The sequence below is a fragment of the Nerophis lumbriciformis genome, linkage group LG06 (genome assembly GCF_033978685.3).
Source record: "Nerophis lumbriciformis linkage group LG06, RoL_Nlum_v2.1, whole genome shotgun sequence".
NCBI lineage: Eukaryota > Metazoa > Chordata > Actinopteri > Syngnathiformes > Syngnathidae > Nerophis > Nerophis lumbriciformis.
In genome coordinates this window covers 3,102,117-3,119,192 of record NC_084553.2, presented here as the reverse complement: position 1 = coordinate 3,119,192, position 17,076 = coordinate 3,102,117, and the positions used below count along the sequence as shown (strand labels likewise).

At 35.5% G+C, this 17,076-nt stretch overlaps 1 protein-coding gene across 1 annotated transcript; it reads left to right on the top strand.

Moving 5' to 3' along the window:
* The first annotated feature begins 756 nt into the window (after positions 1-756).
* Positions 757-10,036, top strand: LOC133608245 (uncharacterized). The gene is made up of 2 exons (XM_061963450.1): positions 757-1,109; positions 8,317-10,036. Exons 1-2 carry the CDS (start codon positions 926-928, stop codon positions 9,120-9,122), a joined length of 990 nt encoding a protein of 329 aa, XP_061819434.1. The 5' UTR covers positions 757-925; the 3' UTR covers positions 9,123-10,036.
* The last annotated feature ends 7,040 nt before the right edge of the window (positions 10,037-17,076 follow it).

Here is a 17,076-nt window from a genome sequence, read left to right as displayed (position 1 = left end):
AACATGTGAATAATGCTGTATAATTGACTGCATTTATGTTATTCACATATGAATAATGCCGTATAATAGACTGTATTTATATTATTCACATGTGAATAATGCTGTATAATAGACTGTATTTATGTTATCCGCATGTGAATAATGCCGTATAATAGACTGCATTTATGTTATTCACATGTGAATAATGCCGTATAATAGACTGTATTTATATTATTCACATGTGAATAATGCCGTATAATAGACTGTATTTATTTTATTCACATGTGAATAATGCTGTATAATAGACTGTATTTATATTATTCACATGTGAATAATGCTGTATAATAGACTGTATTTATGTTATTCACATGTGAATAATGCTGTATAATAGACTGTATTTATATTATTCATATGTGAATAATGCTGTATAATAGTCTGTATTTATGTTATTCACATGTGAATAATGCTGTATAATAGTCTGTATTTATGTTATTCACATGTGAATAATGCTGTATAATAAACTGCATGTATATTAATCACATGTAAAAATACCTAAGTGTTTATTGTCTATTGTGAGCGAACTGCGGTGCTGAATTTCCCGCAGGGATCGTTAAAGTACTTTCTATTTTATTCTATTTCATGACTGGACTTGAAGATGAAGAGTGTAATGACACCTCCTCGCCTGAGAGGGCAGTAACGCTGCGTGTGTCTTGTGTGCCGGAAGTAAACAGAAGAGGTCACTGCGGTGGTTACAAATGCGTTTTTAGTGCGCGACGTCGTTCAACGACACATTTCGCACAGAAACAAATTATTCTTTACATTTTTGTGTGAGGGAAATGTCTAATCCGCGTCGTTTAGAAGCGTAGCTAGCTGCTAAGAAAGAGACAAAGCGGAAGTGATCGACGCGTCGCTAAGTGTGCGTGTAAAGTGTTGTGATTGTGTGAAAATGTGCAAAGTAGAAATGCTGAGAGTGTTGGTGAAGCAGCGACTAACTGCTGCTGTGGAAGAAATATTTGTAGTGTTAGAAAGAACGATAGCAGAATACGAGGAGGAACTTTCTAGAACAAAAGAGGAGAACGAGCGACAACGTCAACTACTGGACGCTCTTTTCAACAAACATCAACAAACAGGTTTGTTTACTTCTTTTCAGCATTTTATGTTGGCGTCAACATCACTCAAGTCTGCTCAAACTGTCAACTCCTTCAAATCAGGGCTAAAACACTTTTGTTTACTGCAGCGTACGTCCTATAATACATTATTAATAGAGAATAATCATTTATTATAGGACCTATAATGAATTATTATTCTATATTGATCATTTATTATAGGACCTATAATAAATTATTATTCTCTATTAATAATTTATTATAGGACCTATATATTATATGTCCTATAATAAATTATTATTCTATATTGATAATTCATTATAGGACCTATAATAAATTATTATTCTATATTAATAATTTATTATAGGTCCTATAATAAATTATTATTTTATATTGATAATTCATTATAGGTCCTATAATAAATTATTATTCTGTTTTAATATTTTATTTTAGGACCTATAATAAATTATTTTTCTGTATTAATAATTTATTATAAGACCTATAATATATACAGTAGGACCTATAATAAATTATTTTTCTGTATTAATAATTTATTATAAGACCTATAATATATACAGTAGGTCCTATAATAAATTATTAATAGAGAATAATAATTTATTATAGGTCCTATAATAAATTATTATTCTATATTAATAATTTATTATAGGTCCTATAATAAATTATTATTCTCTATTAATAATTTATTATAGTACCTATATATTATATGTCCTATAATAAATTATTATTCTATATTGATAATTCATTATAGGACCTATAATAAATTATTATTCTATATTAATAATTTATTATAGGTCCTATAATAAATTATTATTTTATATTGATAATTCATTATAGGACCTATAATAAATTATTATTCTATATTAATAATTAATTATAGGTCCTATAATAAATTATTATTCTATATTAATAATTTATTATAGGACCTATGTATTATAGGTCCTATAATAAATTATTATTCTGTATTAATATTTTATTTTAGGACCTATAATAAATTATTTTTCTGTATTAATAATTTATTATAAGACCTATAATATATACAGTAGGACCTATAATAAATTATTTTTCTGTATTAATAATTTATTATAAGACCTATAATATATACAGTAGGTCCTATAATACATTATTAATATAGAATAATAATTTATTATAGGACCTACAATGAATTATTATTCTACATTGATAATTTATTATGGGACCTATAATACATTATTATTCTCTGTTAATATTTTATTATAGGACCTATGTATTATAGGTCCTATAATAAATTATTCTGTATTAATAATTTTTTTTAGGACCTATAATAAATTATTCTATATTAATAATTTATTATAGGTCCTATAATATATACAGTAGGTCCTATAATAAATTATTAATGTAGAATAATATTTTATTATAGGTCCTATTATAAATTATTATTCTATATTGATAATTTATTATAGGTCCTATAATAAATTATTATTCTATATTAATAATTTATTGTAGGTCCTATAATATATACAGTAGGTCCTATAATAAATTGTTAATATAGAATAATAATTTATTATAGGTCCTATAATAAATTATTATTCTATATTGGTAATTTATTATAGGACCTATAATAAATTATTATTCTATATTAATAATTTATTATAGGTCCTATAATATATACAGTAGGTCCTATAATAAATTATTAATGTAGACTAATAATTTATTATAGGTCCTATAATAAATTATTATTCTATATTGATAATTTATTATAGGTCCTATAATAAATTATTATTCTATATTAATAGTTTATTAAAGGTCCTATAATATATACAGTGGATCCTATAATAAATTATTAATATAGAATAATAATTTATTATAGGTCGTATAATAAATTATTCTATATTGATAATTTATTATAGGACCTATAATAAATTATTATTCCATATTAGTAATTTATTATAGGTCCTATAATATATACAGTAGGTCCTATAATAAATTATTAATATAGAATAATAATTTATTATAGGTCGTATAATAAATTATCATTCTATATTGATAATTTATTATAGGACCTATAATAAATTATTATTCTGTATTAATTTATTTTAGGACCTATAATAATTATTATTCTATATTAATAATTTATTATAGGTCCTATAATATACACAATAGGTCCTATAATAAATTATTAATGTAGAATAATAATTTATTATAGGTCCTATTATAAATTATTATTCTATATTGATAATTTATTATAGGTCCTATAATAAATTATTATTCTATATTAATAGTTTATTAAAGGTCCTATAATATATACAGTGGATCCTATAATAAATTATTAATATAGAATAATAATTTACTATAGGACCTATAATAAATTATTATTCTACATTGATAATTTTTTATGGGACCTATAATAAATTATTATTCTCTATTAATAATTTATTATAGGACCTATATATTATAGGTCCTATAATAAATTATTATTCTATATTGATTATTCACTATAGGACCTATAATAAATTATTATTCTATATTAATAATTTATTGTAGGTCCTATAATAAATTATTATTCTGTATTAATAATTTATTTTAGGACCTATAATAAATTATTATTATATATTAATAATTTATTATAGGTCCTATAATATATACAGTAGGTCCTATAATAAATTATTAATGTAGACTAATAATTTATTATAGGTCCTATAATAAATTATTATTCTATATTGATAATTTATTATAGGTCCTATAATAAATTATTATTCTATATTAATAGTTTATTAAAGGTCCTATAATATATACAGTAGGTCCTATAATAAATTATTAATATAGAATAATAATTTATCATAGGTCGTATAATAAATTATCATTCTATATTGATAATTTATTATAGGACCTATAATAAATTATTATTCTATATTAGTAATTTATTATAGGTCCTATAATATATACAGTAGGTCCTATAATAAATTATTAATATAGAATAATAATTTATTATAGGTCGTATAATAAATTATCATTCTATATTGATAATTTATTATAGGACCTATAATAAATTATTCTGTATTAATAATTTATTTTAGGACCTATAATAAATTATTATTCTATATTAATAATTTATTATAGGTCCTATAATATACACAGTAGGTCCTATAATAAATTATTAATGTATAATAATAATTTATTATAGGTCGTATAATAAATTATTATTCTATATTGATAATTTATTATAGGACCTATAATAAATTATTATTCTATATTAGTAATTTATTATAGGTCCTACTGTATATATTATAGGTCCTATAATAAATATCTACCAGCTCTTATTATTCTACTGCTCTTACATTTGATTTACACCAGCGTTTTTCAACCTTTTTTCATAAATAAACCCGAAGGCACACCACCAGCAGAAAACATTAAAATATGAAACTCAGCAGCCGATATTGACAGTAAAAAGTCACAATTGTTGGATATGACTTTAAAGCATAACCAAGCATGCATCACTATAGCTCTTGTCTCAAAGTAGGTGTACTGTCACCACCTGTCACATCACACCCTGACTTATTTACATTTTTTTGCTGTTTTCCTGTGTGTAGTGTTTTACTTCTTGTCTTGCGCTCCTATTTTGGTGTTTTTTTTCTCTTTTGTTGGTATTTTCCTGTAGAAGTTTCATGTCTTCCTCTGAGCGATATTCCCCGCATCTACTTTGTTTTAGCAATCAAGAATATTTCAGTTTTTGTTATCTTTCTTTGTGAGGACATTGTTGATTGTCATGTCATGTACGCATGCACATTGTGGACGGCGTCTTTGCTCCACAGTAAGTCTTTGCTGTCGTCCAGCATTCTGTTTTTGTTTACTTTGCAGCCAGTTCAGTTTTAGTTTTGTTTTACATAGCCTTCCCCAAGCTTCAATGCCTTTTCTTAGGGGCACTCACCTTTTGTTTATTTTTGGTTTAAGCATTAGATACCTTTTTACCTGCATGCTGTCGTCTGCATGTTGGGATCACCACAAACCGTGACCTACACGATGTTGACTTTGTGCTTTTCTCATTCTTAGCAATTGTTTGACAGTTGTATTTTTAATTTGCTTGCTATTTTATATTTCCTTTATTTTCTCCCCCCTTTCACTACACTGTAACTCTTATTATTTTATTGTAATATATTATTTATTTGATATTTCTCCACTTTTATTATGTGTGTCTTGTTGCTTTAAATCAGGGGTCCCCAAACTTTTGGACTCCGGGGCCGCATTGGGCTAAAACAATTTGGCTGGGGGCCGCGCTGTATATATATATATATATATATATATATATATATATATATATATATATATATATATATATATATATGTATGTGTGGGAAAAAAATCACAAGACTATTTCAACGCTACAGGCCTGTTTCATGAGGGGGGGTACCCTCAATCATCAGGAGATTTTAATGGGAGCATTCGCATACCATGGTTTATATAGGGCACAGAGTGGGTGGGTACAGGCTGGCCTAGGGGCGTGGTGATTGGCTCATGTGTTACCTAGGAGGTGTTTCCGTCTGTGGCGGCATGCTGTTAGAATTTCGCTGCGCTTGTTGAGGGATGACAGGTCTGGACGGTAAATAATAAACAGTTTCTCTTTCAAGCATAGGTTGCATCTTTTATTACCACTATTGTAAGGTGTGCTGGATGCAAGAATTTGCCATGTTATTGAATATTCAACATTATTGTCTTTGAGGTCCCAAATGTGTTTGCTGAGTTCTGTGGTATTTCGCAGGTTTTTGTTCCTGAAAGAAGCCTTGTGATTGTTCCATCTGGTTTTGAATTCTCCCTCGGTTAATCCTACATATGTGTCGGATGTGTTAATGTCCTTGCGTATTACCTTAGATTGGTAGACAACTGATGTTTGTAAGCACCCCTCGTTGAGAGGGCAATCAGGTTTCTTTCGACAGTTACATCCTTTGTTGGTTTTGGAGTCGCTCTGTCTGGGGGCCGACGGCTCATTTGCAATTGTTTTGTTGTGGTTTGAGATGATTTGTCGTATATTGTTCATGCAGCTGTAGCTCAATTTAATGTTGTTCTTGTTGAATACTTTTCTTAGGGTGTTGTCTTTGGGAAAGTGTTTGTCAATCAGATTGAGGAATTTGTGTCCAATGTTCGTTGAGACGTTTTTGCTGTATGGGGGGTTGTACCAGATGATGTCGTTTCGTTTTCTGTTCTTTTTTGGCTGGTTTCCTGGCGTGGGTTCATAGGTGAGGGTGAAATTGTATCCGCTTTCATCAACGGCTTTTTGGTACGGGGGGGTTGCTTGGTCAAATTCAGCTTTGCTAGATGACAGCATCGATAGCCTTTTATTGATTCCGGTAGGTATTCTTTTCGTGGTGGTGGGTGGGTGGTTGCTGTCATGGTGCACGTATTGGAGTGTTGTGTTGGGTTTCGTGAATGGTTGGTAGCTGTTATTTCTCAGGTTGAAAGTGACGTCGAGGAAGTTGACGGTTTGCTTGTTGGCTTCAATCGTGATCCGTAGGCCGTTCTCTTTGAAAATTTGGCATATGCGCTTCTTGGTATTCTCGCTGCTCCTTGGCGAGGCGGGACACACTGCCAGTCCGTCATCACGGTAAATACCAAGGTTCAGGTTGAGGCTAGCGAGCTGGGAGAGGAGGAAACTCCCAACGAGTTCACACGTTTCTGCTCCGTCAAAACTTCCCATAGTGACGTCAAATGTTGCATTGTTCTTTTTTTGCCATGGTGTACTGTTGTGGATGAGAATGGAGTTTTTTGCGTGGATGATGATGTTTCTTTCGTTGCCTGTGATTGAGTCGTAGTCTGAGGCGAAGTCTAGTGCTATATATATATATATATATATATATATATATATATATATATATATATATATATATATATATATATATACATATGATTAAGATACATTTTAGAATTTTGATGACATGTTTTAAATTGGTTAAAATCCAATCTGCACTTTGTTAGAATATTTAACAAATTGGACAAAGCTATATTTCTAGCAAAGACAAATCAGTATTTCTTCTAGATTTTCCAGACCAAAAATTTTAAAAGAAATTCAAAATACTTTGAAATAAGATTTAAATTTGATTCTACAGATTTTCTAGATTTTCCAGAATAATTTTTTTGAATTTTAATCATAGTAAGTTTGAAGAAATATTTCACAACTATTCTTCGTCGAAAAACCAGAAGCTAAAATATTTATTATTCTTTACAATAAAAAAAAATAAAAAATTTACTTGAACATTGATTTAAATTGTCAGGAAAGAAGAGGAAGAAATTTAAAAGGTAAAAAGGTGTATTTGTTTAAAAATCCTAAAATCATTTTTAAGGTTGTATTTTTTCTCTAAAATTGTATTTCTAAAAGTAATAAGAAGCAAAGTAAAAAAAATAAATGAATTTATTTAAACAAGTGAAGACCCATCCATCCATCCATTTTCTACCGCTTATTCCAAGTGAAGACCAAGTCTTTCAAATATTTTCTTGGATTTTCAAATTCTATTTGAGTTTTGTCTCTTTTTAGAATTAAAAATGTCGAGCAAAGCGAGACCAGCTTGATAGTAAATAAATACAATTTAAAAAAATAGAGGCAGCTCACTGGTAAGTGCTGCTCTTTGAGCTATTTTTAGAACAGGCCAGCGGGCGACTGATCTGGTCCTTACGGGCTACCTGGTGACCGCGGGCACCGCGTTGGTGACCCCTGCCCTAGTATATACAATAATATAAATATTTCATTTAGGATTATTTCATATCTTCATTTAAATAAAAATATATTTGTATCTTTTTTAGATACAGTCAATAAATAATGTGAACATGTATCATAACATGGAAATCTAAGAGAACGTGTTGTGGATGATTGTGGACTGGGAATTTTTTTTACACATTTTTATTAAAAAAAAAAAAAGTTTTTCTGACGTATTACATTTTAGACGATTTCTCTTAGTTATTATTTCTCCGGCTGTAGAAAAGAGCCGCTCACAGGGCACAGAGGAGGCGACACAGTTGGCGTATCGGTCACGTGACCAAAACAGCTCATGATGGGTCACGTGACTTTCTAAAAGCGGTACGCGCACCGACACAGGGTTTCGCTCTATGAGCTCGACGCATGCGCCGATGCATCGGTGTTGCCGGACCCATCACTACTAGAAAGACCCTACTGCTGCAGCTTCTATTTTGGAACCACAATGGTATGTCATTTTTCAAAGCATGCGTGTGGTCTTCTTGTGTCCTGCAGGGGTCCGTGAAGAACATCTGGCTCCTGAGCAGCAGGTGTGGGGCTTCACGGTGGATCAGGAGGAAACACAGCCCCCCCACATTAAAGAGGAGCATCTTGAAAGATCGCTGGAGTTCTCGGCGACCGGCGTCACGGTGAAGAGTGAAGAAGACGAGGTGAAAGGTGAAAGTGAGGAGACTCAACACATGACAAGAGAAGGATCACAAGCAGACTTAGCTGCACTACCAGAGAGCGACGAGACGACGTCTCACTCTGCTGACACTGATGATGATGATGATGATGATGATGATGAAGCCGCTCAGACACGTCGCGCCGACAACACTCGCTTTAAATGTTCCTTCTGTGACAAAACCTTTTATGACGGCAGCACTCTGAGAAGACACGCCAGGATACACACCGGAGAAAAACCCTTTGTGTGCTCAGTGTGCGGCCAAGGGTTCTCCAGGAAGGACCACTTGATCGCCCACACGAGGACACACACCGGCGAGAGACCCTTCTCCTGTTCGCTCTGCAACTCGCGCTTCGGCTTCCATTCGGCGCTGTCCCAGCACATGAAGGTCCACTACGGCGAGAGACACCCGTGCGGCGAGTGCGGCAAAGCGTTCAGGACCAAGTCCACCTTGACGAAACACCTGAGGCGTCACGCGCCGGACTCACACTTTGTCGCTCGGAAGAGAAACCTGCCGGGGGAGAAGACGTTTTCCTGCTCCGTCTGCGACGCCACTTTTTGTTACCGCTCCGGTTTGTGTAAACACTTGAAGAAACACGCGTCCGACTCCAGCCTGAGAGGAGGGGATCCTTGGTGATGCAGAGACCCTATTCCTGCATCCGCTGATGAAGGCTGCTCCTCACCATCATCTGCTCTCCTTCCACCACACGGTCTGGAGACGGATGGAGCTCCCTCCCCATGTCCAGCGCATGCCAGCGTTCTGAGGAAGGGTCTGTGTCACGTTCAAACACCGAGGACATCTATTAAACAAGACAAAAGGCAAGGAATCAAACAGAGACAGAATTCAATTTGGACTCAATATTGAGGAGAGACATGGCCACTGCACTCTCTGTACAGTCCTGCACCACGCTCTGACGAAGAAGGTTTTTGTCTCCTCATTTATTCAGATGTTCAATGTTCACGCACCGACACATGTCACAGCAGGAATGGGAAGTATGTAAAACAGTCATCGTTTTCGGTCTCATTGAAGTCCAAGAAGAGGATTTCTCGGGCTTGGGCTCTTCCTGGATCCAGCTGGGGCAGGTGTTGGAGGACAATGGATAACCCCTCCCGTCTCCTGACCACAGGGACTTTAGAGGGCAGCGGGTCGTAAATAGCGTTGACCTCGGTCACCAAATAGTTGGAAGAGAGTTTGTGAAATATTTCAAAGAGAGTTCGTTTAACACTTCAAAGAGAGTTCCTCTGGAAGTTGAGCAGATCCTGCCATCTGTCCGTGTTGAAATCACAGTGGCGTTTCACGAGCCTTCGTCCTCTTGTCAGGCCTCGAAAGACAGCGTTCATAATACAACGTTTCTTTTGTGATAACTTACAAACAATTATTCCAACAGTCTGCTCGAGACCACGGGAGCCTGGGAGCCAGATCTGACCCACCACGTCATTTTAAGGTGGTCTGTTTAAATATATTCGACTTTGCATTTGGACAGAACAAAAGACAGACACACTAGAAGCAATTTCATATTTTTTTAAACTTGATCTAATATTACATTCCAAAAATGGTTTTGGTTCAAATCGGGAAAAAAAAAAATATATATATATATATTTATGTATGTGTGGGGAAAAAATCACAAGACTACTTCATCTCTACAGGCCTGTTTCATGAGGGGTTCCCTCAATCATCAGGAGATAAACAAAAGGTGAGTAACCCTAAGAAAAGGCATTGAAGCTTGGGGAAGGCTATGTAAAACAAAACTAAAACTGAACTGGCTGCAAAGTCAACAAAAACAGAATGCTGGACGACCGCAAAGACTTACTGTGGAGCAAAGACGGCGTCCGCAATGTGCATCCGAACATGACACGACAATCAACAATGTCCCCACAAAGAAGGATAACAAAAACTGAAATTTTTCTTGATTGCTAAAACAAAGTAGATGCGGGAAATATCGCTCAAAGGAAGACATGAAACTGCTACAGGAAAATACCAACAAAACAGGAAAGGCCACCAAAATAGGAGCGCAAGACAAGAAGTAAAACACTACACACAGGAAAACAGCAACAAAAATTAAAATAAGTCAGGGTGTGATGTGACAGGTGGTGATATATATATATATATATATATATGTCGCGCCTCGCCAAGGAGCAGCGAGAATACCAAGAAGCGCATATGCCAATTTTTCAAAGAGAACGGCCTACGGATCACGATTGAAGCCAACAAGCAAACCGTCAACTTCCTTGACGTCACTTTCAACCTGAGAAATAACAGCTACCAACCATTCACGAAACCCAACACAACACTCCAATACGTGCACCATGACAGCAACCACCCACCCACCACCACGAAAAGAATACCCACCGGATTTAATAAAAGGCTATCGATGCTGTCATCTAGCAAAGCTGAATTTGACCAAGCAACCCCCCCGTACCAAAAAGCCCTTGATGAAAGCGGATACAATTTCACCCTCACCTATGAACCCACGCCAGGAAACCAACCAAAAAAGAACAGAAAACGAAACGACATCATCTGGTACAACCCCCCATACAGCAAAAACGTCTCAACTAACATTGGACACAAATTCCTCAATCTGATTGACAAACACTTTCCCAAAGACAACACCCTAAGAAAAGTATTCAACAAGAACAACATTAAATTGAGCTACAGCTGCATGAACAATATACGACAAATCATCTCAAACCACAACAAAACAATTGCAAATGAGCCGTCGGCCCCCTGACAGAGCGACTCCAAAACCAACAAAGGCTGTAACTGTCGAAAGAAACCTGATTGCCCTCTCAACGGGGGGTGCTTACAAACATCAGTTGTCTACCAATCTAAGGTAACACGCAAGGACATTAACACATCCGACACATATGTAGGATTAACCGAGGGAGAGTTCAAAACCAGATGGAACAATCACAAGGCTTCTTTCAGGAACCAAAACCTGCGGAATACCACAGAACTCAGCAAACACATTTGGGACCTCAAAGACAATAATGTTGAATATTCAATAACATGGCAAATTCTTGCATCCAGCACACCTTACAATAGTGGTAATAAAAGATGCAACCTATGCTTGAAAGAGAAACTGTTTATTATTTACCGTCCAGACCTGTCATCCCTCAACAAGCGCAGCGAAATCGTATCAGCATGCCGCCACAGACGGAAACACCTCCTAGGTAACACATGAGCCAATCACCACGCCCCTACGCCAGCCTGTACCCACCCACTCTGTGCCCTATATAATCCATGGTATGTGAATGCTCCCATTAAAATCTCCTGATGATTGAGGGAACCCCTCATGAAACAGGCCTGTAGAGATGAAGTAGTCTTGTGATTTTTTTCCCACACATATATATATATATATATATATATATATATATATATATATATATATATATATATATATATATATATATATATATATATATATATATATATATATATATTGGTGTGACTCGTGGTTTTAAAGCAAGTTATTCATTAAATTGTACACTGTGAAAATATTTTGAAAATGTTTCCATAAATAACAAAACCATTGTATGATTTTTTTTTTTAAACTGACAGAAACAACAATAATAGATTTTACAGTGAAAATGTGGTATTGTTTTTTTCTTTTAGATGCTGTAAAAGAACATTGTACATTTTACTGTCACATTTTGGCAACTGTTAACTGTTTTTTTTTGTACTGTAAAATCTACATAAAAAATAGTGTATTTATATCTATATATATATATATATATATATTATTGACTGACTGAGGGCGTTTTAGACTTTCAATATTGTGTTGAAATGCTAACGTTGATGAGCAAAAACATTTGATTTTAAAATACTAAATAAAAATAATAATAAAAAGGCAGCAACATTTTTGCTCTCCTGTTGTTTTTGATCTTGTCATGACTAGGTCCTGGGTTGTTTGCTTTTCCGGGATGCAACGGAAAGTTGGCTCGGGCGAGACGGGAATGTAAGTACATAATTTATTTTAAACACTATAACTACAAAAAGAAGTAAACAAAAGGCGCGCACAATGGCGGAGAACAAACTATGAAACCAAAAAGACTATAAACATGGAACAAAAACTTACTTTGGCATGGGACATGAAGCAGGATCTAAGAGGATGAAGAGTGTGTAGAGCATAATTGTGGGGATGTCGTCAGAACGACAAACTGAAAACAATGAACTTAAATACTACAGACATGATTAACGAAAACAGGTGCGTGACTCAAAACGGGAAACAGGTGCGTGACGTGACAGGCGAAAACTAATGGTTGCTATGGTGGTCCGGTTTTAGTGTAAGTCTTAGCCCGGTTTTGTGTGTCTTAGTCCGGTTTTGTGTGTCTTAGTCCAGTTTTAGTGTAAGTCTTAGTCCGGTTTTAGCATACGTCTTTTCCAGTTTTAGTGTAAGTGTTTTCCAGTTTTAGTGTAAGTCTTGGTCCAGTTTTAGTGTAAGTCTCAGTCCAGTTTTAGTGTAAGTCTTAGTCCGGTTTTAGTGTAAGTCTTAGTCCGGTTTTAGTGTAAGTCTTTGTCCAGTTTTAGTGTAAGTCTTTTCTAGTTTTAGTGTAAGTCTTAGTCCAGTTTTAGTGTAAGTCTTAGACCAGTTTTAGTGCAAGTCTTAGTCCGGTTTTAGCGTAAGTCTTAGTCCTGGCTTTAGCGTAAGTCTTAGTCCTGGTTTTAGCATAAGTCTTGGTCCGGTTTTAGCGAATGTCCTGGTCCGGTTTCAGTGTAAGTCTTAGTCCGGTTTTAGTCTTAGCCCGGTTTTGTGTGTCTTAGTCCAGTTTTAGTGTAAGTCTTAGTCCGGTTTTAGCATACGTCTTTTCCAGTTTTAGTGTAAGTGTTTTCCAGTTTTAGTGTAAGTCTTGGTCCAGTTTTAGTGTAAGTCTCAGTCCAGTTTTAGTGTAAGTCTTAGTCCGGTTTTAGTGTAAGTCTTAGTCCGGTTTTAGTGTAAGTCTTTGTCCAGTTTTAGTGTAAGTCTTTTCTAGTTTTAGTGTAAGTCTTAGTCCAGTTTTAGTGTAAGTCTTAGACCAGTTTTAGTGTAAGTCTTAGTCTGGTTTTAGCGTAAGTCTTAGTCCTGGTTTTAGCGTAAGTCTTGGTCCGGTTTTAGCGTATGTCTTGGTCCGGTTTCAGTGTAAGTCTTAGTTTGGTTTTAGTGTAAGTCTTAGCCCGGTTTTGTGTGTCTTAGTCCAGTTTTAGTGTAAGTCTTAGTCCAGTTTTAGCATAAGTCTTTTCCAGTTTTAGTGTAAGCCTTTGTCCAGTTTTAGTGTAAGTCTCAGTCCGGTTTTAGTGTAAGTCTCAGTCCGATTTTAGTGTAGGTCTCAGTCCGGTTTTAGTGTATGTCTTTTCTAGTTTTAGTGTAAGTCTTAGTCCGGTTTTAGTGTAAGTCTTAGTCCTGGTTTTAGCGTAAGTCTTAGTCCTGGTTTTAGCATAAGTCTTGGTCCGGTTTTAGCGTAAGTCTTGGTCCAGTTTTAGCGTAAGTCTTGGTCCGGTTTTAGTGCAAGTCTGAGCCCGGTTTTGTGTGTCTTAGTCCGGTTTTGTGTGTCTTAGTCCGGTTTTAGTGTAAGTCTTAGTCCAGTTTTAGCATAAGTCTTTTCCAGTTTTAGTGTAAGTCTTGGTCCAGTTTTAGTGTAAGTCTCAGTCCGGTTTTAGTGTAAGTCTCAGTCTGGTTTTAGTGTATGTCTTTTCTAGTTTTAGTGTAAGTCTTAGTCCTGGTTTTAGCGTAAGTCTTAGTCCTGGTTTTAGCGTAAGTCTTAGTCCTGGTTTTAGCGTAAGTCTTGGTCCGGTTTTAGCGTAAGTCTTGGTCTGGTTTCAGTGTAAGTTTTAGTCCGGTTTTAGTGTAAGTCTTAGCCCGGTTTTGTGTGTCTTAGTCCGGTTTTGTGTGTCTTAGTCCGGTTTTGTGTGTCTTAGTCCAGTTTTAGTGTAAGTCTCAGTCCTGGTTTTAGCGCAAGTCTTAGTCCTGGTTTTAGCGTAAGTCTTAGTCCTGGTTATAGCGTAAGTCTTAGTCCTGGTTTTAGCTTAAGTCTTGGTCCGGTTTTAGCGTAAGTCTTGGTCCGGTTTTAGCGAATGTCCTGGTCCGGTTTCAGTGTAAGTCTTAGTCCGGTTTTAGTGTAAGTCTTAGTCGTGGTTTTAGCGCAAGTCTTAGTCCTGGTTTTAGCATAAGTCTTAGTCCTGGTTATAGCGTAAGTCTTAGTCCTGGTTTTAGCGTAAGTCTTGGTCCGGTTTTAGCGAATGTCCTGGTCCGGTTTCAGTGTAAGTCTTAGTCCAGTTTTAGTGTAAGTCTTAGCCCGGTTTTGTGTGTCTTAGTCCGGTTTTGTGTGTCTTAGTCCAGTTTTAGTGTAAGTCTTAGTCCGGTTTTAGTGTAAGTCTTAGTCCAGTTTTAGCATAAGTCTTTTCCAGTTTTAGTGTAAGTCTCGGTCCGATTTGAGTGTAAGTCTCAGTCCGGTTTTAGTGTATAACTTTTCTAGTTTTAGTGTAAGTCTTAGTCCGGTTTTAGCGTAAGTCTTAGTCCTGGTTTTAGCGTAAGTCTTAGTCCTGGTTTTAGCGTAAGTCTTAGTCCTGGTTTTAGCGTAAGTCTTAGTCCTGGTTTTAGCGTAAGTCTTGGTCCGGTTTTAGCGTAAGTCTTGGTCCAGTTTTAGCGTAAGTCTTGGTCCGGTTTTAGTGTAAGTCTGAGCCCGGTTTTGTGTGTCTTAGCCCGGTTTTGTGTGTCTTAGCCCGGTTTTGTGTGTCTTAGTCCGGTTTTAGTGTAAGTCTTAGTCCAGTTTTAACATAAGTCTTTTCCAGTTTTAGTGTAAGTCTCAGTCCGGTTTTAGTGTATGTCTTTTCTAGTTTTAGTGTAAGTCTTAGTCCGGTTTTAGTGTAAGTCTTAGTCCTGGTTTTAGCGTAAGTCTTAGTCCTGGTTTTAGCGTAAGTCTTAGTCCTGGTTTTAGCGTAAGTCTTGGTCCGGTTTTAGCGTAAGTCTTGGTCCAGTTTTAGCGTAAGTCTTGGTCCAGTTTTAGCGTAAGTCTTGGTCCGGTTTTAGCGTATGTCTTAGTCCGGTTTTAGTGTAAGTCTTTTCTAGTTTTAGTGTAAGTCTTAGTCCGGTTTTAGTGTAAGTTTTAGTCCTGGTTTTAGCGTAAGTCTTAGTCCTGGTTTTAGCGTAAGTCTTAGTCCTGGTTATAGCGTAAGTCTTGGTCCGGTTTTAGCATAAGTCTTGGTCCGGTTTTAGCGTATGTCTTGGTCCGGTTTTAGTGTAAGTCTCAGTCCGGTTTTAGTGTAAGTTTTAGTCCTGGTTTTAGCGTAAGTCTTAGTCCTGGTTTTAGCGCAAGTCTTAGTCCTGGTTTTAGCGTAAGTCTCGGTCCGGTTTTGCGTAAGGCTTGGTCCGGTTTTAGCGTATGTCTTGGTCCGGTTTCAGTGTAAGTCTTAGTCCGGTTTTAGTGTAAGTCTTAGCCCGGTTTTGTGTGTCTTAGTCCGGTTTTGTGTGTCTTAGTCCAGTTTTAGTGTAAGTCTTAGTCCGGTTTTAGTGTAAGTCTTAGTCCAGTTTTAGCATAAGTCTTTTCCAGTTTTAGTGTAAGTCTCGGTCCAGTTTTAGTGTAAGTCTTAGTCCGGTTTAGTGTAAGTCTTAGTCCAGTTTTAGCATAAGTCTTTTCCAGTTTTAGTGTAAGTCTCGGTCCAGTTTTAGTGTAAGTCTTAGTCCGGTTTAGTGTAAGTCTTTTCTAGTTTTAGTGTAAGTCTTAGTCCTGGTTTTAGCGTAAGTCTTAGTCCTGGTTTTAGTGTAAGTCTTAGTCCTGGTTTTAGCGTAAGTCTTAGTCCTGGTTTTAGCGTAAGTCTGTCCGGTTTTAGCGTAAGTCTTGGTCCGGTTTTAGCGTAAGTCTTAATCCAGTTTTAGTGTAAGTCTCAGTCCGGTTTTAGTGTAAGTCTTTTCTAGTTTTAGTGTAAATCTTAGTCCGGTTTTAGCGTAAGTCTGTCCGGTTTTAGCGTAAGTCTTGGTCCGGTTTTAGCGTAAGTCTTAATCCAGTTTTAGTGTAAGTCTCAGTCCAGTTTTAGTGTAAGTCTTTTCTAGTTTTAGTGTAAGTCTTAGTCCGGTTTTAGTGTAAGTCTTAGTCCTGGTTTTAGTGTATGTCTTAGTCCTGGTTTTAGCGTAAGTCTTAGTCCTGGTTTTAGCGTAAGTCTTGGTCCGGTTTTAGCGTAAGTCTTGGTCCGGTTTTAGCGTATGTCTTGGTCCGGTTTCAGTGTAAGTCTTAATCCGGTTTTAGTGTAAGTCTTAGTCCGGTTTTAGTGTAAGTCTTAGTCCAGTTTTAGCATAAGTCTTTTCCAATTTTAGTGTAAGTCTTGGTCCAGTTTTAGTGTAAGTCTCAGTCCAGTTTTAGTGTAAGTCTCAGTCCAGTTTTAGTGTAAGACTTAGTCCGGTTTTAGTGTAAGTCTTAGTCCGGTTTTAGTGTAAGTCTTTTCTAGTTTTAGTGTAAGTCTTAGTCCAGTTTTAGTGTAAATCTTAGTCCAGTTTTAGCATAAGTCTTTTCCAGTTTTAGTGTAAGTCTTGGTCCAGTTTTAGTGTAAGTCTCAGTCCGGTTTTAGTGTAAATCTCAGTCTGGTTTTAGTGTAAGTCTTTTCTAGTTTTATTGTAAGTCTT

Coding starts and splice junctions, on each gene's coding strand:
- LOC133608245 (XM_061963450.1), top strand. CDS start 926: ATGTGCAAAGTAGAAATGCTGAGAGTGTTGGTGAAGCAGCGACTAACT. Junction 1,110..8,316: donor CAACAAACATCAACAAACAG/GTTTGTTTACTT, acceptor TGTGTCCTGCAG/GGGTCCGTGAAGAACATCTG.